At 38.9% G+C, this 18,565-nt stretch overlaps 1 protein-coding gene across 1 annotated transcript; it reads left to right on the top strand.

Moving 5' to 3' along the window:
* Positions 1 to 6,152: 6,152 nt before the first annotated feature.
* LOC146706533 (putative E3 ubiquitin-protein ligase HERC3) lies at positions 6,153 to 17,199 on the top strand. Its single transcript, XM_085464713.1, has 23 exons — positions 6,153 to 6,423; positions 6,517 to 6,637; positions 6,869 to 6,945; positions 7,169 to 7,390; positions 7,488 to 7,579; positions 7,933 to 8,063; positions 8,877 to 9,001; positions 9,086 to 9,159; positions 9,241 to 9,356; positions 9,487 to 9,546; positions 9,907 to 10,012; positions 10,645 to 10,840; positions 10,938 to 11,086; positions 11,196 to 11,312; positions 12,311 to 12,412; positions 12,532 to 12,699; positions 12,813 to 12,947; positions 13,081 to 13,253; positions 13,357 to 13,423; positions 13,510 to 13,580; positions 15,657 to 15,840; positions 15,924 to 16,026; positions 16,358 to 17,199. The coding sequence occupies exons 1-23, from the start codon at positions 6,198 to 6,200 to the stop codon at positions 16,573 to 16,575; spliced, it is 3,033 nt and encodes a 1,010-aa protein (XP_085320839.1). The 5' UTR covers positions 6,153 to 6,197; the 3' UTR covers positions 16,576 to 17,199.
* Positions 17,200 to 18,565: the final 1,366 nt, after the last annotated feature.

Below are 18,565 nucleotides of genomic sequence, written 5' to 3'. Positions count from 1 at the left end.
GCAGCCACAGTTGTTTTAGGTTTACTAAAAAACAAGGATACAGTCTTTTTTACATTAAGGCACGAGTCATTCAGCCATTTTTGTAAATCATGTAATGCCAATGAAAGCTGATGGGCTGCATCATCAGCAGTTTTGGCCACTTAATTTCAGAATTTAAGAAACAATGCATGTGACTGAGGCCTGATATCAGCTTGGCATCCTTTCATCTCTCTAGCCTTTTTGTTAATTATGCCTTACTAAAAACGTTTACAACAGAAAGCACAATCTGTGATTAGACATTGAAACAGATGTTTACTCCCCTGATGTTCCTGCGTTCTAAAAAAGAAATTCCATTATGATTTATGTGGATGTATTGTGCAGGTACTTTCGCTGCTTCGCCCTCTTTGCTTGCTTTATCTGAGAACATAATCTGTCTTCTTTTAACTTGAGGATTTGTGTAAATCTGGCATACAATCCAAGTGTTGTCTGCCCCAGATTGAGAGTTAAAGTTTGAGTCACTGACAGTAGTGCTTTTGTCTGAATTTGTCTGTTTGACTGATAATGGACAAGCTGTTTGAAAATATGATGTGAAATCACTTAATTAACCTGCTGGATTTGCTAAAAGTTTAAATATTTATACTACTCTGGCTAATGGGTTTTGCACATCACTCTTAACTTATTAAGTGGCTATTAGTGAGGGTCATGATAATCAATTCAGTTGAGTAATGGGTGGATTAAGTCTATTTCCAGACTAAGAGAAAAAGTCAGTGAACACATCTGTAGGTTTGGGTGTAGGCTTAATCCATTTCTGAGAAAACTAAAAAGCAGAAGTGGTTATGGAGCTTCACTGACGTCTGATTTGGATTTATCCAAATACAAGTAATTTTCAGTCTGTTGAGCCTGTTTTTGTGTAGCACCAAGCAGTAGACGTAAACGTGGATGTGCTTCTGGGTTCTACCTCTAATGAAAACAGATGAGTGTAAATTGCAACCATTGTTTGTAGTTTGCTGCCACCTACTGACTGAAAAAAGAACTGAAGCTGCAAAAAGCAAACAGACATTACAATAAGTCAGCATTCCTAATGATAGGCTTCATTTTGTTTCAGTTTCAGCTCATCAGACTGTTTTCCCTTTACTTTTTGATATAATAGCTTTTTAGCACTACTGATACACATATTGTTAATTAATTACTGCCATTTTCCAAGGAAGTGAGTTTCCTACAGGGTATGGAGGGTTCAATTTGAGGGAGTAACTTTCACTTTTCTTTTATTTAGTATGTGTTACTGATTCCAGTGTCACACAGGGGAAAGTAGCATTCAGTGGTAGCTTCTTCTTGATTGTTTTAAATCCAAATATGACCCTTATTTGTGGCGCATGTTAACTTACAGTCAGCTCAGGAGTTAGTATCAGTGATCTGGTTTTAAACTGAGTAAACACAGCCTCAGATCATCACATATTGCACTACATCTATGTTTAATTAGCAAAAGTTGAGCCAAAATGCAGAAGCAGTATGTGAAAAACTACACTCTTACTGTTTCCATTGGAGTTAAAAGGGTAAGAAGCAGTCATTTGCTGCTAATAATTTAATGCAAATGAACATGTCAATAAAATCAGAAGGTTTTCCAGTTTGCTGGTCTGAAGCTTTATGTTTGTTAACAAAACTCAAAAGAAGAAAGACATCAGCGATGGCCTTGAAGAAGCAAATGCTGCTACACATCAATCTGGGGAGGGTTATAAGACCATTCCAAAAAACTTAAAGTCCATCATTCTACAGTAAGAGAGATTATTCACGAGTGGAAAACATTCAAGGCAGAAGCCGGTGTTCACATTAAATTATTCAGACCTATGTTTAAAACCTATGTGGGTCGAGGTATACGGAGTTCGCACACAAACAAAACAAAATGAATGTTCTGTAAGCAATCCATCAGGATTGCCTGTAAATATTTGTTTAAATTTATTAGGACAGTGTCATGGTTGCGGCTGTGTGCAGACAGGATGAGGACCCAAACGCAAGCTCACGGAGGCAGGATTGAACTCAAAACACAGCTTTATTGCTGGACAGAAAAACCATACAAACTAAACTGGAAACTATAACATATTGCACGGAGAAACACACAGCCATGAATGAGGGAGAACGCGACACCGAACTGAGGGAGACGCAGACATAAATACACAGAGGGTTAACGAGGTAAGTGGGAACACACGGGGAACACATGTGACACTGATAACCATAACAAGACACGGCAGGAGTAAATGCAACACTGACGGGAGACTGTCAAAGTAAAACAGGAAGTACACAGAGGTTCAGACAGGAGGAGAGAGAGCACGGGGAGAACACAGACATAACAGGCTGGGGAAAACATGGAATAAAACACAAGGAGAGACGAGGGCTCACAGATACACAGAGGGGCAGCCCGGGGGTAAGAGTCACAAGGGGAAAACACATAAGGAACAACGTAACAGAGCAACCCAGGAAGCATGGCCTAAATAAGGAATAAAATACAAAAATACATGAAAACTAAGAATACTGGGCCAACATGGCCCAGGACCATGACAGACAGTTTAAGTGTATTAGTTGACATCAAAGTAACTTTTTTAATTGGCTAACAAGTCATTTTAAAAACTCCAGGACCGGCCGAGGCAGATGGCCGTCCCTCACTGAGCCTGGTTCTGCCGGAGGTTTCTTGCTTTTAAAAGAAAGTTTTTCCTCCCCACTGTCGCCGAGTGCTTGCTCAGAGGGAAATGTCAGATTATTGGGGTTTTCTTTTTTGTCAACTAATACATAACTTATCTTATTGGGCACTGTAAATTGAGTTTATTAATTTAAAGTGCCCAATAAGATATGTTTTTATTAATTTTATTAATTTAATAAAATTATCTAAAAGATTATATTGTGAATATTGCATGTTTCATTGTCACACAAATGTCTACATTTTCAGCCTAGACTGAACACGTGTGCTTGTCATTCTATTCAAAATCACATCACTCACATTGATACAGGATGACAGGATATTTGTATGCAAACTATATTGTGATATGTAGAATCCACATATGTTGGTATATAATCTCCCAAATGTTGCCAAAACAAACAATGGCAGTAAGGAACATATAGCTCTAAATAACATTAGGATCTTTTAGACCCTCACTATAGTCTAGATGAGAAGTCAAATAGATAGGTCAGAGGTCAAATACACACCACACTTGTAAGAATCAAAGGTATAAGTTAAATTATAAGGCTTTTTATAAGGTGTTTCTCTATGAAAACAGTTACGATCAGCATGCAAATACATAGGAAGGCTCTTCTTTGTATCTGCCAACAGAGGCGTTATGGTCACACTTTCCTTAAAGCAAGAGGTTCAGGTGCTGAAAGCACTTGAAAGCACCAGTTTCTGGATCAGCACCCTAAGTAGAATGATCAAATTTTCAATAATGAAAGAAATTAAAGCATCTGTCTGATATGATTTATAGCTGACAATGGTTCCCATGTGGTGCAATTCCCAGGTCTTATTATTGGCCCGCTCTAGGGACACTTTCGGAACCTCTGCTATAATAAAACCTACATTTGTTACAATCACCAATGGCAGCTATCACCTCATCACTTTAACTGTAACACTTTTCGGTCTCAACTTTGCAGTTACTGTTTTCATCGTTTGTGTTACAAGCATTTGTAAGTGTAATTTGTTTGGAAGTACAGTCGATGAATTTTATGTGAAAACATTTCTGCATCTCAGGAACGGTTTAGAGTTTGGACTACTTTTCGGCTTTAAACTGACCTGCAATTTGGTTTGGCTAAAAATTTCACAGCAGACATTTGCCCAAATTTCTGGGAGCTTTCTGGGGTGAACACAGCTTCTCATCAGTTTAATATATTTATTTATTTATTTATTTTAGAAAGAGGGGCAGCACATATTAATAAGCATTTTACACAAATGCAAATATGCCAGATTATAGACTTGGGCTAGTTTTCATCTGCAGACCCTCTGGCAGGTTGGTGTTACACACAAGTTAGTAAAAACATACAGAGATAATATTTACAGATCATGTGACAAAGACAAAAACAGTGAACACATCATATTAGACCAAACAATGACAAGAGGAGTGGACAACAGAGGACAATATAGATAATAATAACGGAAACACATCAGTTATATTGCACATATCCCAGTATTACACATGCTCTGACTGTGGTGATATTGCACTGACACATTATGCTATGTTTCCCTTTTTGTAATACATTAACTCTTTTTCACGTCCAACATGAAGCATGATTAATTAAACACGATCACATGTTTGTGTGTCCCTCAGCCATGTATAACTTCATCTCAAAGTTGACAATGGTGATATGAAAAGGGTTTCTTATCTAATATTTTCAATGCTCTTTTGTAGCATACTTCGATTGGCCCAATAGCAGCAAAGCTCGTATTGGACCAACTTGTAATAGAGTGTTCACTATGAGCCAGTATCATAGAGTGCAGGAATGTAATCGCTGCTGTGTCTGTTAAATGGGCCGGTTGGTTAATACTAAACCTGTTGTTGTTCCCATAAGTTTCTTTTTACTATTTTGCCATTTTGTCAAAGTTAACAGAAATATTCACACACACTTTGCTTCATCAGTGTCAAAGCGCATGTATCTGCTGACCCTCTCAACATTTTAACTGATTTAGTTTTCATTATCATCAGCTTTCTCTTTTGTCAACAATATAATTAATCTAACTTAAATGAAATTCAAACCACTGATCAAAACATACCAGCTTACATCATATTGTGGTAATCCAAGTATTTAATCATTGGTGATAATGAAATGTCAGCTCTCCGCCATAGTTTTTTTCCTCTGTCTCAGCGTTGTTGGTCTATTTGGGGGGTTCTCTCCATTTTCTCTCCTGCTGTCATTCAAAAGGGAACTTGAGTTGACTGCTGTTGTAATTTTGCCCTACAAAAAGTAAAATTGAATTGAATGGAATGGAACATTGGGGATAAAAGCTATAAACATTACCGTTGCCACATTAATACCATCAATATTACTCATGGATCTGAAAAACAGCGCAATCGTCTTGCGCTGGTGTTTGTTGTCTCATATGATTATCTGTTATCAGTTTCACTATCGTGTTCCCGACTGTTGTGATTTTGTTGCCTCATGCTGTTCAGCGGCATGCTTAAGTTTAAGTTTCGTTTCTTGTTGATAGACTGCAGAGTGACACAGTGAGGATCAGCTGTTGCCCCTGCACACTGCCAGGCAAAGCTTAACAGTAACTGCTGTTATTGTTATTTATTATTATTATTATTAGTAGTAGTAGTACTAGTGTTAATATATATATTTTTAATGAATTAATTTTTTTAGCATAGGAGAGGCCAGGGAAGCAAAGTCAGGAGCATTGAAGGTGGACTGAAACTGTTATGAAGCTTATACATAAGTTCAGTAAGGTAGATCTATGATGTCTGTCTGCTCCCAGTCTGTTCTTCACGTCACTTCCACTTGTTCACGCTGTCAACCTGTTTATGACATCACTGGTCCTGTCCAATCATCTTCTCAGGTTCGTGTCTCAGGTCACACGAAGCACTTTAAGTCTTAGTTCGCATCTGTCATTCTCCTTTGCAGACGCCTTCGTGCAATCCACCCACTCCCCATCACCGCCTATCATTACTCAGGCTCCATTCAAGCCTCCGTCTTTATCTCCACCACCAGTGTCCAGACTCCGGGGGATCCTGCTCTAATGCCCATCACATCTGGGGTTCTGTTATGCCAAGACGGGCCATTGAAGTGTATGAGCCAAATACCTCTATCTCAATTGCATGCATCAATAAATCATGTTATTTTTAGAAACCTCTCCTTCATGATTTTTGCCAAGCCTTTAAATTTATACAGTAGTTGGTTTTTTCTCTTTTTTTAAGGTTTGTTACATAAAAAGTTGATACCAGCTAAACGCAGTATCAACATTTCCCACATTGTACAATACAAACATGCATTTTTGTCCACTTCCTGCGTGTGAAACGAAACCAAATGAAAAGCTACACAATTGACCTCTCCTTGTTATTGTTATTATGATTATCTCTTATCAGTTTTACTTTCGTTTCGTTACTTTAACAGATCAGCTGACTCGTGTTATTGTTTCCTTTCCGGATGCTGTGCAGCGGCATGCTTAAGTTTAAGTTTCGTTTCTTGTTGACAGACTGCAGAGTGACACAGTGAGGATCAGCTGTTGCCCCTAAACACACGACAACATGTTTTCCTGGGGAGAGGACTGTCAGCGCGGGTTTTACGTGAAAGACGGCTCCGGTACCGACAGCACGACCACTGATGATGGAGTTCATTACTTAAACATCAGCCATCACATCGCGGATCTGTCGGCAGGTCGAAACGTGCTGGCTTTCGTTAAAAGTAATGGAAACGCGTTCATTATCCGCACAAACGAGAGCAAGGATGGGAGAAGAGCGAGAGGCAGGCAGAGTGAGTATCGGTGTCACTAACAAGTTCACTCTCTACATTTAACCGAACTGTGTCCACTCACGCCTGCTGTGTTTGTGGCTTGTGAATCTGCAGAGTTTGTGAAACACAAAGAGAAGATAGAGGCTGTGAGTTGTGGCGATGATGTGGTCGCACTGCTGTCTGTGAGCGGCAAAGTTCTCTGTGTGGACACCAGACACCCACCTTTCACTCCCAGGTAACAGATACAGATGTGCAAACATTTATTATTATTGTTGTTGTTGTTGTTTTTATTGGTCCTATGAGAAGGAGTATTAGTACCACGTTAAGAAAAAAAGTATGTTCCATAGACTGGCAATAGAAATGTGCAAAATGATTTATTATGGCTGTTATGATTAGGCCTTTAACCCCGCAGTGTGTAGCCTGTTTATTTGGATTTTTCTTCTGTTTCCTGTTCCTTCTCTTTCAGCCCACTGGAAGCTTTTTCTAACAAACAGGTTTCTCAGGTTGCTTGTGGGAGTCAGCACTCGGTTGCACTGACCAAAGGTACAGTACAGTTCTGCAATAAACTGCTACAAATGTAAATGAAAAACTCAAATAATTTAGACAGAGTCAGTCCATCCAACTTACATTTATACGAAACACGTTTGGTTGCCTTACTAATTGTCCACACAGGGTCTATGTCATGACATTAAACATAAACTCTGAGTAAAAGTTGAAGATATCAGGAGTGAGAGTGTTTCACAGAGACAAGCTGATTCTCCCACAGATGGTCAGCTGTATACGTGGGGTCAGGACTGCAGGGGCCAGCTGGGTCTGGGTACGAGAAAGTCTGTCTGCAGATCACCTCAACATGTGCCATCACTGTCAGCGATCCCCCTGATCCAGGTCGCTGCAGGAGGAGACCAGAGTTTCGCCCTCTCTGTCTCTGGAGGTGTTTTCAGCTGGGGGAGAAATGACTGTGGACAGCTCGGGCTGGGAGACACAAAAGGTACTGTGGCTTTACAATAAATGTCCTAACTTTATTGTATGTTAATGAGCATTATAATGTGGTAACATAATAACACTGACAATCCTTTTCCTTATAGACAGACACACACCAGCTCCTGTTCAGTGTTTGAATATGAAGAAAGCTCAGCGCATTTCCTGTGGACAGGACCACACGGCCATTTTGACAAAGGTTAGACAACTGGAGCATTTTGATGCTCTCCTTTCTTACTAATATATTATTGTAAAGAGTGTGGATTTAAACAAAAAAAATGAAATTATTCAAGGAATGCAAAAAAAAAGGATTTTGAATGTTGTCTCAAAAACATCTTCCTATAGAAGTTACAAGTTCTAAACATGAAAAAAGAAAGCTGAAAGAGAATGAAAAGCTCTGTGGAGTTTGATTTTGATGCCGTACTTACCACTGGGACACAAATTTTAAAAGCAACTTAATTCTTTATTTTTTGCAAACATATTAAAATAGTTGTCATGTAAAAGTAAATGGCTGTGGGACTTTACACTGTGGTTGTGTGTTTGGCTCCTCAGCATGGGGCAGTGTTTACATTTGGCTCCGGTCAACACGGACAGCTCGGTCACAACTCACTACGCAACGAACTGCGTCCTCGACTTGTTGCAGAGCTCTGGGGGGCAAAGGTCACCAAGATTGCATGTGGAAGGTACGACACACATACTGTTTAATTCATGATCTAATTTTTTTCAGCTTTAACAAGGAATGTTTCTTTGTTTATTTTTCTCAGCTTTCACATCCATGTAAGATAAGATAAGATAGAACTTTATTAATCCCTCGGGTGGGTTCCTCTGGGAAATTCGATTTCCAAAAAGCACAGCACCGACAGAAGTTACAGAGTTACAGAATGATATATACACACACACACACACACACACACACACACACACACACACACACACACAACAGAGACAAATATAAATAAAATATACGAAGGGGATAAATAGAATAAATAGGAATAAAAATAAAAATACAAGTGAATTGCACATTTCAAGTATTGAGTCTATTGCACTGTTGACTATTTACAAAAAGTATTGCACAAGGTATTGTACAGTGAGGTGAAGAGGCACTACAGCTTAGTTGTTCCCCCCTCCTTTGTCCTCCTGTTTCCCCTCCCTCTCCCCTCCAGAGAGGAGTTAAAGAGTTTGATGGTGTGTGGGACAAAGGAGCAATTATATGTGAAGCAATTATACATTTTAAATGTATCACAATTCTTTTAGAATACATTTTTTATATAGAGTTTAAAAAAATTTAATAGATTAATTTAAAGATCACTGGTTATACAGTTACATGAGCATGCTAATGTAAAAACACCTTAAGTTATTATATTATCACTGAAGAGACTAACAGATATCAGAGACAACATCAAGCATCTTAAATAAAAATGCTTAAAGTAAAGCAGTTAGTAAAGTGTATGTGTGGGTTTGAGGTATACATATTTAGTATATTATCATCTACACAGGAATCACACTTTAGTGCTGACCGAATCCAAGAGGGTCTACTCCTTTGGTTGTGGGGATCAAGGGCAGCTGGGACATCGAGAGGAGAGTAATCCATCTGTGCCGCTGCCTGTTCGACTGCCACAGGGTAACTACACCTCTGATAATAAACAAATTGAGGATGCAATTAATTTATCTATGAAAGAAGTGACGTGTTTACTTATCATTTAAGGCACCAATGGGCCCAAAATCAGAAACATCTTTGCAGGAGAAAACTGTTCATTTGCAACATGCTGGTCTGATGAGGTACTGACACTAACACATTAAGTGATGGGAGGAGGTGCGAATATGTGTGAATATGTAAACAGTCACTACTTTCCTTCACAGGACATTGACAAGGGTTCAATCACAGACTGTGACATAGCATCACAACACTGTCTTGATAACATGGTTGACAAATGGATCTCTGAATGTGATTTAAAGTCATGGAAAAAGATTAAACAGTAAGTATGATGCACTGGCAGTCACAGCTTGTTGGTTTGCCTGGTGATTTATGGCTTTTGTGACTCAAATTATTCGTTTGAAAGCAAGTTTTTTTTTCTGCCATTGAATGAAAACATTAAATCTTCACAGGGAAATCATGGAGGCATTTTCCTCTGCATCCTATCTGAATAAAAGTTTCCTTGAAAAAAGGTAAATACAGAGTTAATGTCCATGTCATGGCAGGTTGTCGGTGGTAGGTCTAATATGTTTTGGCTTGAGAAATTTAGCGCTGCCATTTATGGCTATTCTGTGCTAATTTGTAATGATATCAATGATTCTTATTAGCATGAATAAGAGGACACAGTGTGGGTTTGTCTGGTACATTGGTTGATGTCAAAATAGCAGCCAAACTAATGATATTCCTATCAGTGTTAAAAGTTAATTAATTAGCAAATGTGAACATGCTCTTAACTTAACTGGGTGATCGCGGTAATGTTTTAGCTGCTATATATATTTGCTGATGCAGAAGAAGAAACGCTTTAATGTGGACTTTTTTCTTTGTGTTCTTAGCGGTGATAAACATTTCCAAACTTCACCAAAGTACCCCGGTTTGAACATGAAACATGCACGGCATGCTTTCAAAAATTTGGCAAAGAAAGACAATGTTCTTGCAGAGGTATGTTACTAGAATACATGTAATCTGTAGGAAAAGGCTCTGTTTTTGTTTTTATAAATAATCTTTCCAATAATTTGAGAAATGTCAAGACTCATGACTCCTTGTTTTTATGTCTATGTTGACAATCATTCATTTGATCCTTTTTATACTTGGAGGGGGGGGAGGGGAGTATTTCAATTGTTATTTTGACTGTTGCAGTATGTACAAAACTCAGACTATCTCAGACACTCACATGTAATTACAACTCTAAAACAAAGCCTCAGTCTAGACTGTCTTCTAGTTTCTACCCATTTGTATCACTGAGACAGTCTAAAACCTGATATAGCTTAATCAAGCAGACACATGATTATCATTTCATATATTGTATATATTATTGTAATGTACTTGTTATCTGTGGCCACATATTGAACAGGCACAGTCGCCTTTAAAAAAACACTTGCATATGACTCATTTAGGGGATATTTGCTAATAGTAACTGGATACACTCTAAGTGACAAGGTAAGAATCCTGGTTTTTATAAGATACCTAAATAATCCGAACATTTTTCCTCTGAACGCCACCCTGCACAAAAACAGTCCACCTTTGATCTACCTGCTGCTGAGTGATCCTTGCAATCCTTGCCAAACTAACAGATCGAGGCTGCAGTGCTACGCCTGCTTCCTTCCCTCGATCAGAAACCACTGGGAGTGGAGGGGTTGAGAATCTACCTTCTTCTCATTGAGCTTCTGCACACAGTCCTGAAACACACACGGCAACAGAGAATAAAGCTCGCTGTGGCGGTAGCCAATGCAGTAACAAGGTTGTCGAATGAAAGCCTCCAGATTATGGGTATGTTGCCTATACCCACCACCGCTATTATACATGGAAATTTTAAAGCCCTTCTATCTGCTGTTTTTACTTTTGCTAACGTTATTGTTTTCTTCAGGCGACTGGTGGTCCTCTCTGTCGCACTCCACCATGATTCGACACATTAACGTGTGGAAGCAGGCACTCTCAGAGATCCTGTCCTTTGTGCCTGTTCCCCGCAACTCCGGGGTCAGAAATCTGCTGCTAGTCCTCAAATACATGTACAACGTCAGTGTTATTATCTTAAACCAGTCATTTTACTCCTTCTTAAGCCTTAATGCCTCTTTTTTTAACCTGAAAACAAAAATAAATTGTAAGTAAAATTTTTCTTTTAAAGGCCAACAGCAGGGTTGCGGAATCTCGAAGGATACCGGAGAGCAGTTTTTATTTATTGTTGGATGAAGCATTTCTTAATGAGGATCTGGACCACTGGCATTTACGTTCAGAAAACGGGGTAAACAAAACAAAAACCCTGCCTTTTGTTTCTGTTTTAGGCTAAAGCGATGTGTCTGTCATGTGGTTGGGTCTGCTTTTGTGATGGCTGTTTTCTCTTTTTTTCTTTTGTCATTTGCCTTGGGTGCGATCATTCATTGACTCTTCACCATCTGTTCATATTAACATCCCATTATGCAGCCTGACATTATATTTACCGTCACTGTCATGGTTCTGGGTCCCAGCATTCTGAGTTTCTTCTGTTTTTATGACATTTTGTGTTATGGTTCCCTGAGTTTATTCTGTTAGCTTTTGTTCAGTATGTGTTTATGTGTGTTAGTCTTTGTGCCTTATTTCCCTCTTCTGTGCCTGTGTTCCCATCCTTGTGTGTCATTCCATATTTTCTCCATCTATTGTGTTTATCTGTCTTCCTAGACCTTCTCGTTTCTCTGAGTGTTGTGTCCTCCCAGTCACCATGTCATGTTTGAATATTGTGTCGCCCTTTGTGTCTTGTCTCTCTCGTCTCCTCTCTCTCTCTCTCCCTCTCATGCTCCCTCCTGTCGGCTCCTGTGTGATGTTTCTACATTTCCTGTTTTATTGTGAAAGTCTCGTATTTCCATGTTCTGTGTGTCTAGTTGTGCTTCCCCTGTGGCGTCAGGTTCATTCGTGTCAGCTGTATTCCCCGTGTGTTCTTACTTCCCTCGTTATCCTCCTGTGTATTTATGTCAGCATCTCCCTCATGGTTGTGCGTGTCCCCGTGTGCCCGGTTTATATAATTTCCCAGTCTAGTTTTGTGTTGTTTTGCCATTTAGCAAAAAAAGCTGTGTCTGAGTCTACTTTCGCCTCCGTGAGTCTGCATTTGGGTCCTTTCCTGCCTGCTGCACAGCCAAATCATGACAATCACATTACAGCATGTAACATATCATAAAAAAATGAGTGGTTCCAACTGAAAATGTCTGCATTGCTAACAATTGCATTATTAAACTCAAAAGAACTGTATGTTTTCTTTTCTGTGTTTAGAATGCCAAAGCTGAGCCACTTCTCCTTTGTGACTTCCCAATTGTGATGGACCTGCAATCAAAAAAATTGGTTTTTGACTCTAATTCTGAATACACCAAGCTGGTAAATGACATCCTTATATGAATTTGGTGTGATACAATACTCTGTTTAAAATACACTTTAAAGTAAGTAATCAGGTAGGCAAAACAAAAACACGTTGAATCTTGAACTTTTTTTTCCAGACAATGCAGATGAGTTACTACTTGGAGAATTTCTTTGACTTTTTGTACATTTTTGATGATTACGATGAAGATGTATTTTTACTGGACCTGAGGCGAGCAACCATTTTGGAAGACACCTTTGAACAACTGGCGGATGCTTGTGACACAGACTACAAGAAGCCACTTAGGGTAAAAACAACAAGCCAACTCAAAATGTTTGCATTGTTGTGTACACATTGTTATATAAACAATATTTTGGCATACAACAAATTTTGTTTACTTTTTATAATTTTGTCTTGTAGGTCTTGTTTGATGAAATGATCGATGACGTCTACAGGAAAGACTTTTTTTATGAAGTCTTTCATGACTTGATCTCAGCTGAATCTGGGATGTTCATGTTCAATGACTCTGAAACACTGGCATGGTTCTCCTCAAAAGTAAGAGTTACTAAGTTACTAAAAATATAATTTAAATAGACCGAGACTGACTTCTAAAACTATTTAACAATTGTGATTGCTGATTTATTACTCCTTAATTCAAGAAAACAATTTCAAATGTCTCTACTGTCAGCATCAGGCAACTCAGGAAGACCAGCGTTTCTTCCTGTTTGGAGTTCTGTGTGGATTGGCCTTGTACAACCAGTGCATCATCCACTTACCCTTCCCACTGGTGCTGTTCAAGAAGCTGCTCGGTGTAAGGCCTTCACTGGAGGATTTGATAGAATTCAACACAAGTGTTGGAGAGTAAGGGATAAAGTTCCCTTGTATTTGCTGTATTGTGCAAATATTTGTAGTGTTAGGTGCTGATTGGTTCCACAAATCATCTCAAAGTAGTTTGTGTTTAAAGGAGTCTGCAGTACATCCTGGAGGACTACAAAGATGATGACTTGGAAAACCTGGACATGTATTTTTCGGTAGGTGTTTAACACAACTTTAAGTCAAAAACGGCTTTGATATCAACTCGCTTCTTTAATCAATAATATCTATTTTTCCCCAACAGATCAACTGGGATGGAAAGGACATTGACCTTGATCCTGAAGGTCCTGAAAAGTTGGTGACAAGTCAAAATAAGTGAGGACAATGGCAGCATTTTTTCATAACATGCATTTTAAAACCAAATATAGTATTGTCCTGCCAAAGAGAAGCTAGAGATAATAACAAGTCATCACATAATATCTAACGACTCTACCAACAGTGACAGTGACAATGGAGCTGACAGAAAGATATAACTGGATATCATCTGCAAAGAAACATACATTAAACTGTTTTGTGACCAAGCAGAAGCATTTAATTAGAAAAAGTACCAAGACTCGGTGTATATCCAGGGCTCTAGAGTGCGACCAATTTGGTCGCAAATGCGAGCAAATTTTTCAGTGGTGCGCCTAAAAAAATATTTGGTCACACTGTTCAGGTAACCAAAAAAAAAAAAAAATCTCTGCAACTCTCCGTGTGGTCACTAAACCAATCAGAGATAGTCAGGGGCGGGACCTCTCTGATTGGCCTTGGTCCAGTTGAAAGTGCAGTTGGAAGAGGGAGGTGAGTAGTTTGAATAAAGCGATATCGATTCATTAAATCCTGAATTGACTTTTAAATATAATTGAGTTTTGCCAGAAACGCCAGATTCTCAGGTTAAAGCTCACAAAACTATTTCAACAACAACCAAACAGCAAATGAGAGCAGGTACACGGATTCCACACAAAGACGTAAACACAGACCCGACGCATCAGAATCAGCTTTGTCTTTCTCGGCTTTCTCACCCGACGGCCCGTAGACGGACACGCTGTCGGAGCTTAGCGATTCTGATGCATCGGGTCCGCTCTGTGTTTACGTCTTTTTGCGCTGATTCTGAGCTGCAGGTTTTGTCTCTCCAACCAAAATTCGCCGAGCCAGCAGCAAAAGAAGCAGCAAACTGCGCTTCACATTTGGTCAATGTTGTCATGAATTTTGCTGTTTTGCTTCCACGACTATTAAAATCACACTTCATGCACAGCTAGCTCTCTCTCTATCTCTCTCTGTACTTCAAGAACAGTTTCCCGTCTCCAATCTCTGTTTTCTGTATTATTCATTCGCTTATTACCCACCAGTCTACCGTTTTTTACAGCGCTGTCGGCCACTGTCTTTTTCTTTTCTTTTTCTTTTTTTCACTTAAATGACCTCGGACAAGAAAGCCTATTTTTTCTGTTGTTCAATACTGAAGAAATTTAAACTTTTTAAAATTATGCAAAATTACAGAATATTGCAGAATGTTTTTAAGGTTATCTGCTATAAAAAGCCAGGCCAGAAAAATCTCCTTCATGTTTTTCGGTGTTTTATTCTCAGTTACTTTGACACAAAGGCATCTGCTGTGATGTTCACAATTCTGATGAAGTCAGTACTGATAAATGATCAGAATTATAATATTTCTGACTGTCTGAGGCTAAATTGAATCAGGACTTTGAGAACTGGAATCGAATGGATTATAGAAATCAGTGATGATACCCAGCCCTAGTGAGCAGCCTAGGCCCGACAGAAGTGGATGTAGCTCTGGGTAATAAGAAAAGATGAAAAGAACTATTGATAACTTTTTTGTTAAGTTAAGGCCTGATCCGTCTGAAATTCATAGCCAGTGCTCTGACACGTTGCCACCAATCTTTGAATGCTGGAAAAGCACAGTGTATCCAGAAAAACACATTATATGCTGCGATAAATGCCCAAGTGTCCCCTCTCCCCACTGCCTTTCAGCAGCATGCAACAGCAAACAGGTCATCAGAGGAGGCCGAGATAATGATTACGTTTAACATTTTCTACAATATTGACAAAGCACTTTAAGCACAAGATTGTAAGTTAATAATTTAGAAATGAATATTATATGTATGGACTGCAATTTCCCCCCCAAAAAGATGCACATGTGTTAAGCGATGGCGGTTGAAAAATTTGAGTGCGCCTAACTTTTGTGCCGGTGTGCCCATGGCAACAAGTTAGTCTAGAGCCCTGATATCCTTGAGATACACCACAAGTTTGCATGTTTATTGGCAAGTAATTAATGGGAAATGTCCATGGCAGAGATATAAAGCGACCACTCTTTAAACAAAATGGAACAGAACAGTTCATGATTTGACCAAAGTGTGGATGTGTTTCTTTTAATCACTGCTTTTATCTGCCAAACAGGAAGGAGTTTGTGGATGCCTACGTGAATCATGCCTTCAACACATCAGTGGAGAATGTGTTTCAGGAGTTCAAGAGAGGCTTCTTCCTGGTGTGTGAGCGGGATTTGGTGAAACTCTTCAGGCCAAAGGAGCTGCAAGAAGTGATGGTGGGCAAAGACTTCAGTGACTGGGAAAAGCTGAAACAGGTAAACTGCTGTAATTTGTCTGCAGTTCTATTATAGTTTAAATTATCTTTAGTATATCTAACAGCCTCTTTCACTATGATTAGAACACACATTATGAAGGTGAATACAGCGCAGACCATCCCACCATACAGATGTTTTGGGAGGTTTTTGATGAACTGACTGAGAACCAGAAGAAAGCTTTCCTTTGTAAGTATTTGAGTTGATCATATAAAACAATGAGTGCTAATCTTGTAAAGCCACAAATTGCAAGGATTTAATAAAGTAAAATATTCGTGTTTTATGAGCTGAGTTCATTTGTTTCCAGAATGTTTTTACATTTCTTAATTTGTGCATTTGGTATCTGGTCTTTAGTAGGAAAAAGCATTTGATGAACTGCTGAGGTGGATGAGCAGTCATGAATGAACTGACAGTGTGACTTCAGAGGGCTATCAGGCCATAATGTTATGCACAAAATAAAACTCAGTGACTTCCACTTTTTCCACGACATTCATCGATTTCTGCTTTTTTCCTCTTCTAGGGTTTGTGACAGGATTTGACCGGGTGCCTATTCTCAGTATGGACAAAATCAAGATGCAAGTCAAAGTTAAAGAAGTCGAGGACCTCTCCTATGACCAGTACTATCCTCAGACACACACGTGCATCTCGACCTTGGAGCTGCCGTTCTACTCAACTAAGGAGATCATGCAAACCAAACTCACAGAGGCCCTGAGCAACAATAAGAGGATCCATAAGTGATCAGTATTATAAGACAGTTTTTTACTGTATTGAACAGTAAAAAGTAATTGTTGATCAAGTCTAGCGTTTGCAGTTACTGAAACATACTTACCGTTACTGTCATGATCCTGCGTCTTCTACCCAGCGTTTTGGACTTTTGGTTTGGATTTATTTAATAGTCTGAGGTTGAGATCTTTGCCCTGACTCCCTCTTGGGTGTGTATATATTGTTTGTGTCTCCCTCTGTGCAGCGTCATGATCTCATCCATTCTCGCGCTGTGTGTTCTGCCTGCTAGTTTAGTTTCTGGAACATAAAAAATTTATGATGATGACTTGGCAACATTAAATGCCATTTTTTACTGTACTGAACAGAAGACATAACATTGTAATGCTGCACTCTGTGAATTGCTGACCAAAGAGTAGCATTTGTAGTTAGTTGTACTGCTGCTGATTGTGATGTAGATGGAATGTATGTATACCAAAGAAATCCCACCTACTAAAAATAAAAATGTGATACATGCTTTTATATAGTTTGGAGGAAGTGTTCCTTATTGTTACATCTCATAAAATATTCAAATATCCAAATAATATTCGAAATAACTGCATTCAGTAAATCATATTGAGCCTATGCAATGTTGTCATTGTAGACATGTGTGATATTTATTAAATATCAAAATTCTATGAAAAGTATTTACACCATAAAAGAATTAATCTTCGTTCTGAACAAAACTTTCACCGTTCAGTTTTTCAGATGTGGATTAAATTTTATTAAAGCTTTGCTTAGAATAAATTAAAATTGAAATTCGATGCACTTTGCTCGTTTCCAATTCCAAATTGTTAATGCTGGACTCTGTGGAAGTCTCAGAGTTCAAAATACAATCCTTTGGCTTTAAGCCGAGTTTGTTGTGGATGTCTGCCTCCACAAACGATTTAAACAGTAAGTGGATGGAGCTCCAAGCTCATTGATACAGCTGCAGGTCTAAGATGATCATATTGGGAATATCTGCTCTCAGCAACGTCATACAGAGCCAAGATATATATTATACATGAAATATACAGTATATATTTTTTCCAGGCATATTTGATATATTGCACACTGCCAGGCAAAGCTTAACAGTAACTGCTGTTATTGTTATTTATTATTATTATTATTAGTAGTAGTAGTACTAGTGTTAATATATATTTTTTTAATGAATTAATTTTTTTTAGCATAGGAGAGGCCAGGGAAGCAAAGTCAGGAGCATTGAAGGTGGACTGAAACTGTTATGAAGCTTATACATAAGTTCAGTAAGGTAGATCTATGATGTCTGTCTGCTCCCAGTCTGTTCTTCACGTCACTTCCACTTCTTCACGCTGTCAACCTGTTTATGACATCACTGGTCCTGTCCAATCATCTTCTCAGGTTCGTGTCTCAGGTCATACGAAGCACTTTAAGTCTTAGTTCGCATCTGTCATTCTCCTTTGCAGACGCCTTCGTGCAACCCACCCACTCCCCATCACCGCCTATCATTACTCAGGCTCCATTCAAGCCTCCGTCTTTATCTCCACCACCAGTGTCCAGACTCCGGGGGATCCTGCTCTAATGCCCATCACATCTGGGGTTCTGTTATGCCAAGACGGGCCATTGAAGTGTATGAGCCAAATACCTCTATCTCAATTGCATGCATCAATAAATCATGTTATTTTTAGAAACCTCTCCTTCATGATTTTTGCCAAGCCTTTAAATTTATACAGTAGTTGGTTTTTTCTCTTTTTTTTAAGGTTTGTTACATAAAAAGTTGATACCAGCTAAACGCAGTATCAACATTTCCCACATTGTACAATACAAACATGCATTTTTGTCCACTTCCTGCGTGTGAAACGAAACCAAATGAAAAGCTACACAATTGACCTCTCCTTGTTATTGTTATTATGATTATCTCTTATCAGTTTTACTTTCGTTTCGTTACTTTAACAGATCAGCTGACTCGTGTTATTGTTTCCTTTCCGGATGCTGTGCAGCGGCATGCTTA

The sequence above is a fragment of the Copadichromis virginalis genome, linkage group LG7, assembly GCF_057382275.1.
Source record: "Copadichromis virginalis isolate Kocher_CV1m ecotype Utaka linkage group LG7, C_Virginalis_male_GT1.1, whole genome shotgun sequence".
Lineage (NCBI taxonomy): Eukaryota > Metazoa > Chordata > Actinopteri > Cichliformes > Cichlidae > Copadichromis > Copadichromis virginalis.
The sequence above is the reverse complement of the archived record's forward strand: the minus strand, read 5'-3'. Positions and strand labels throughout refer to the sequence as shown.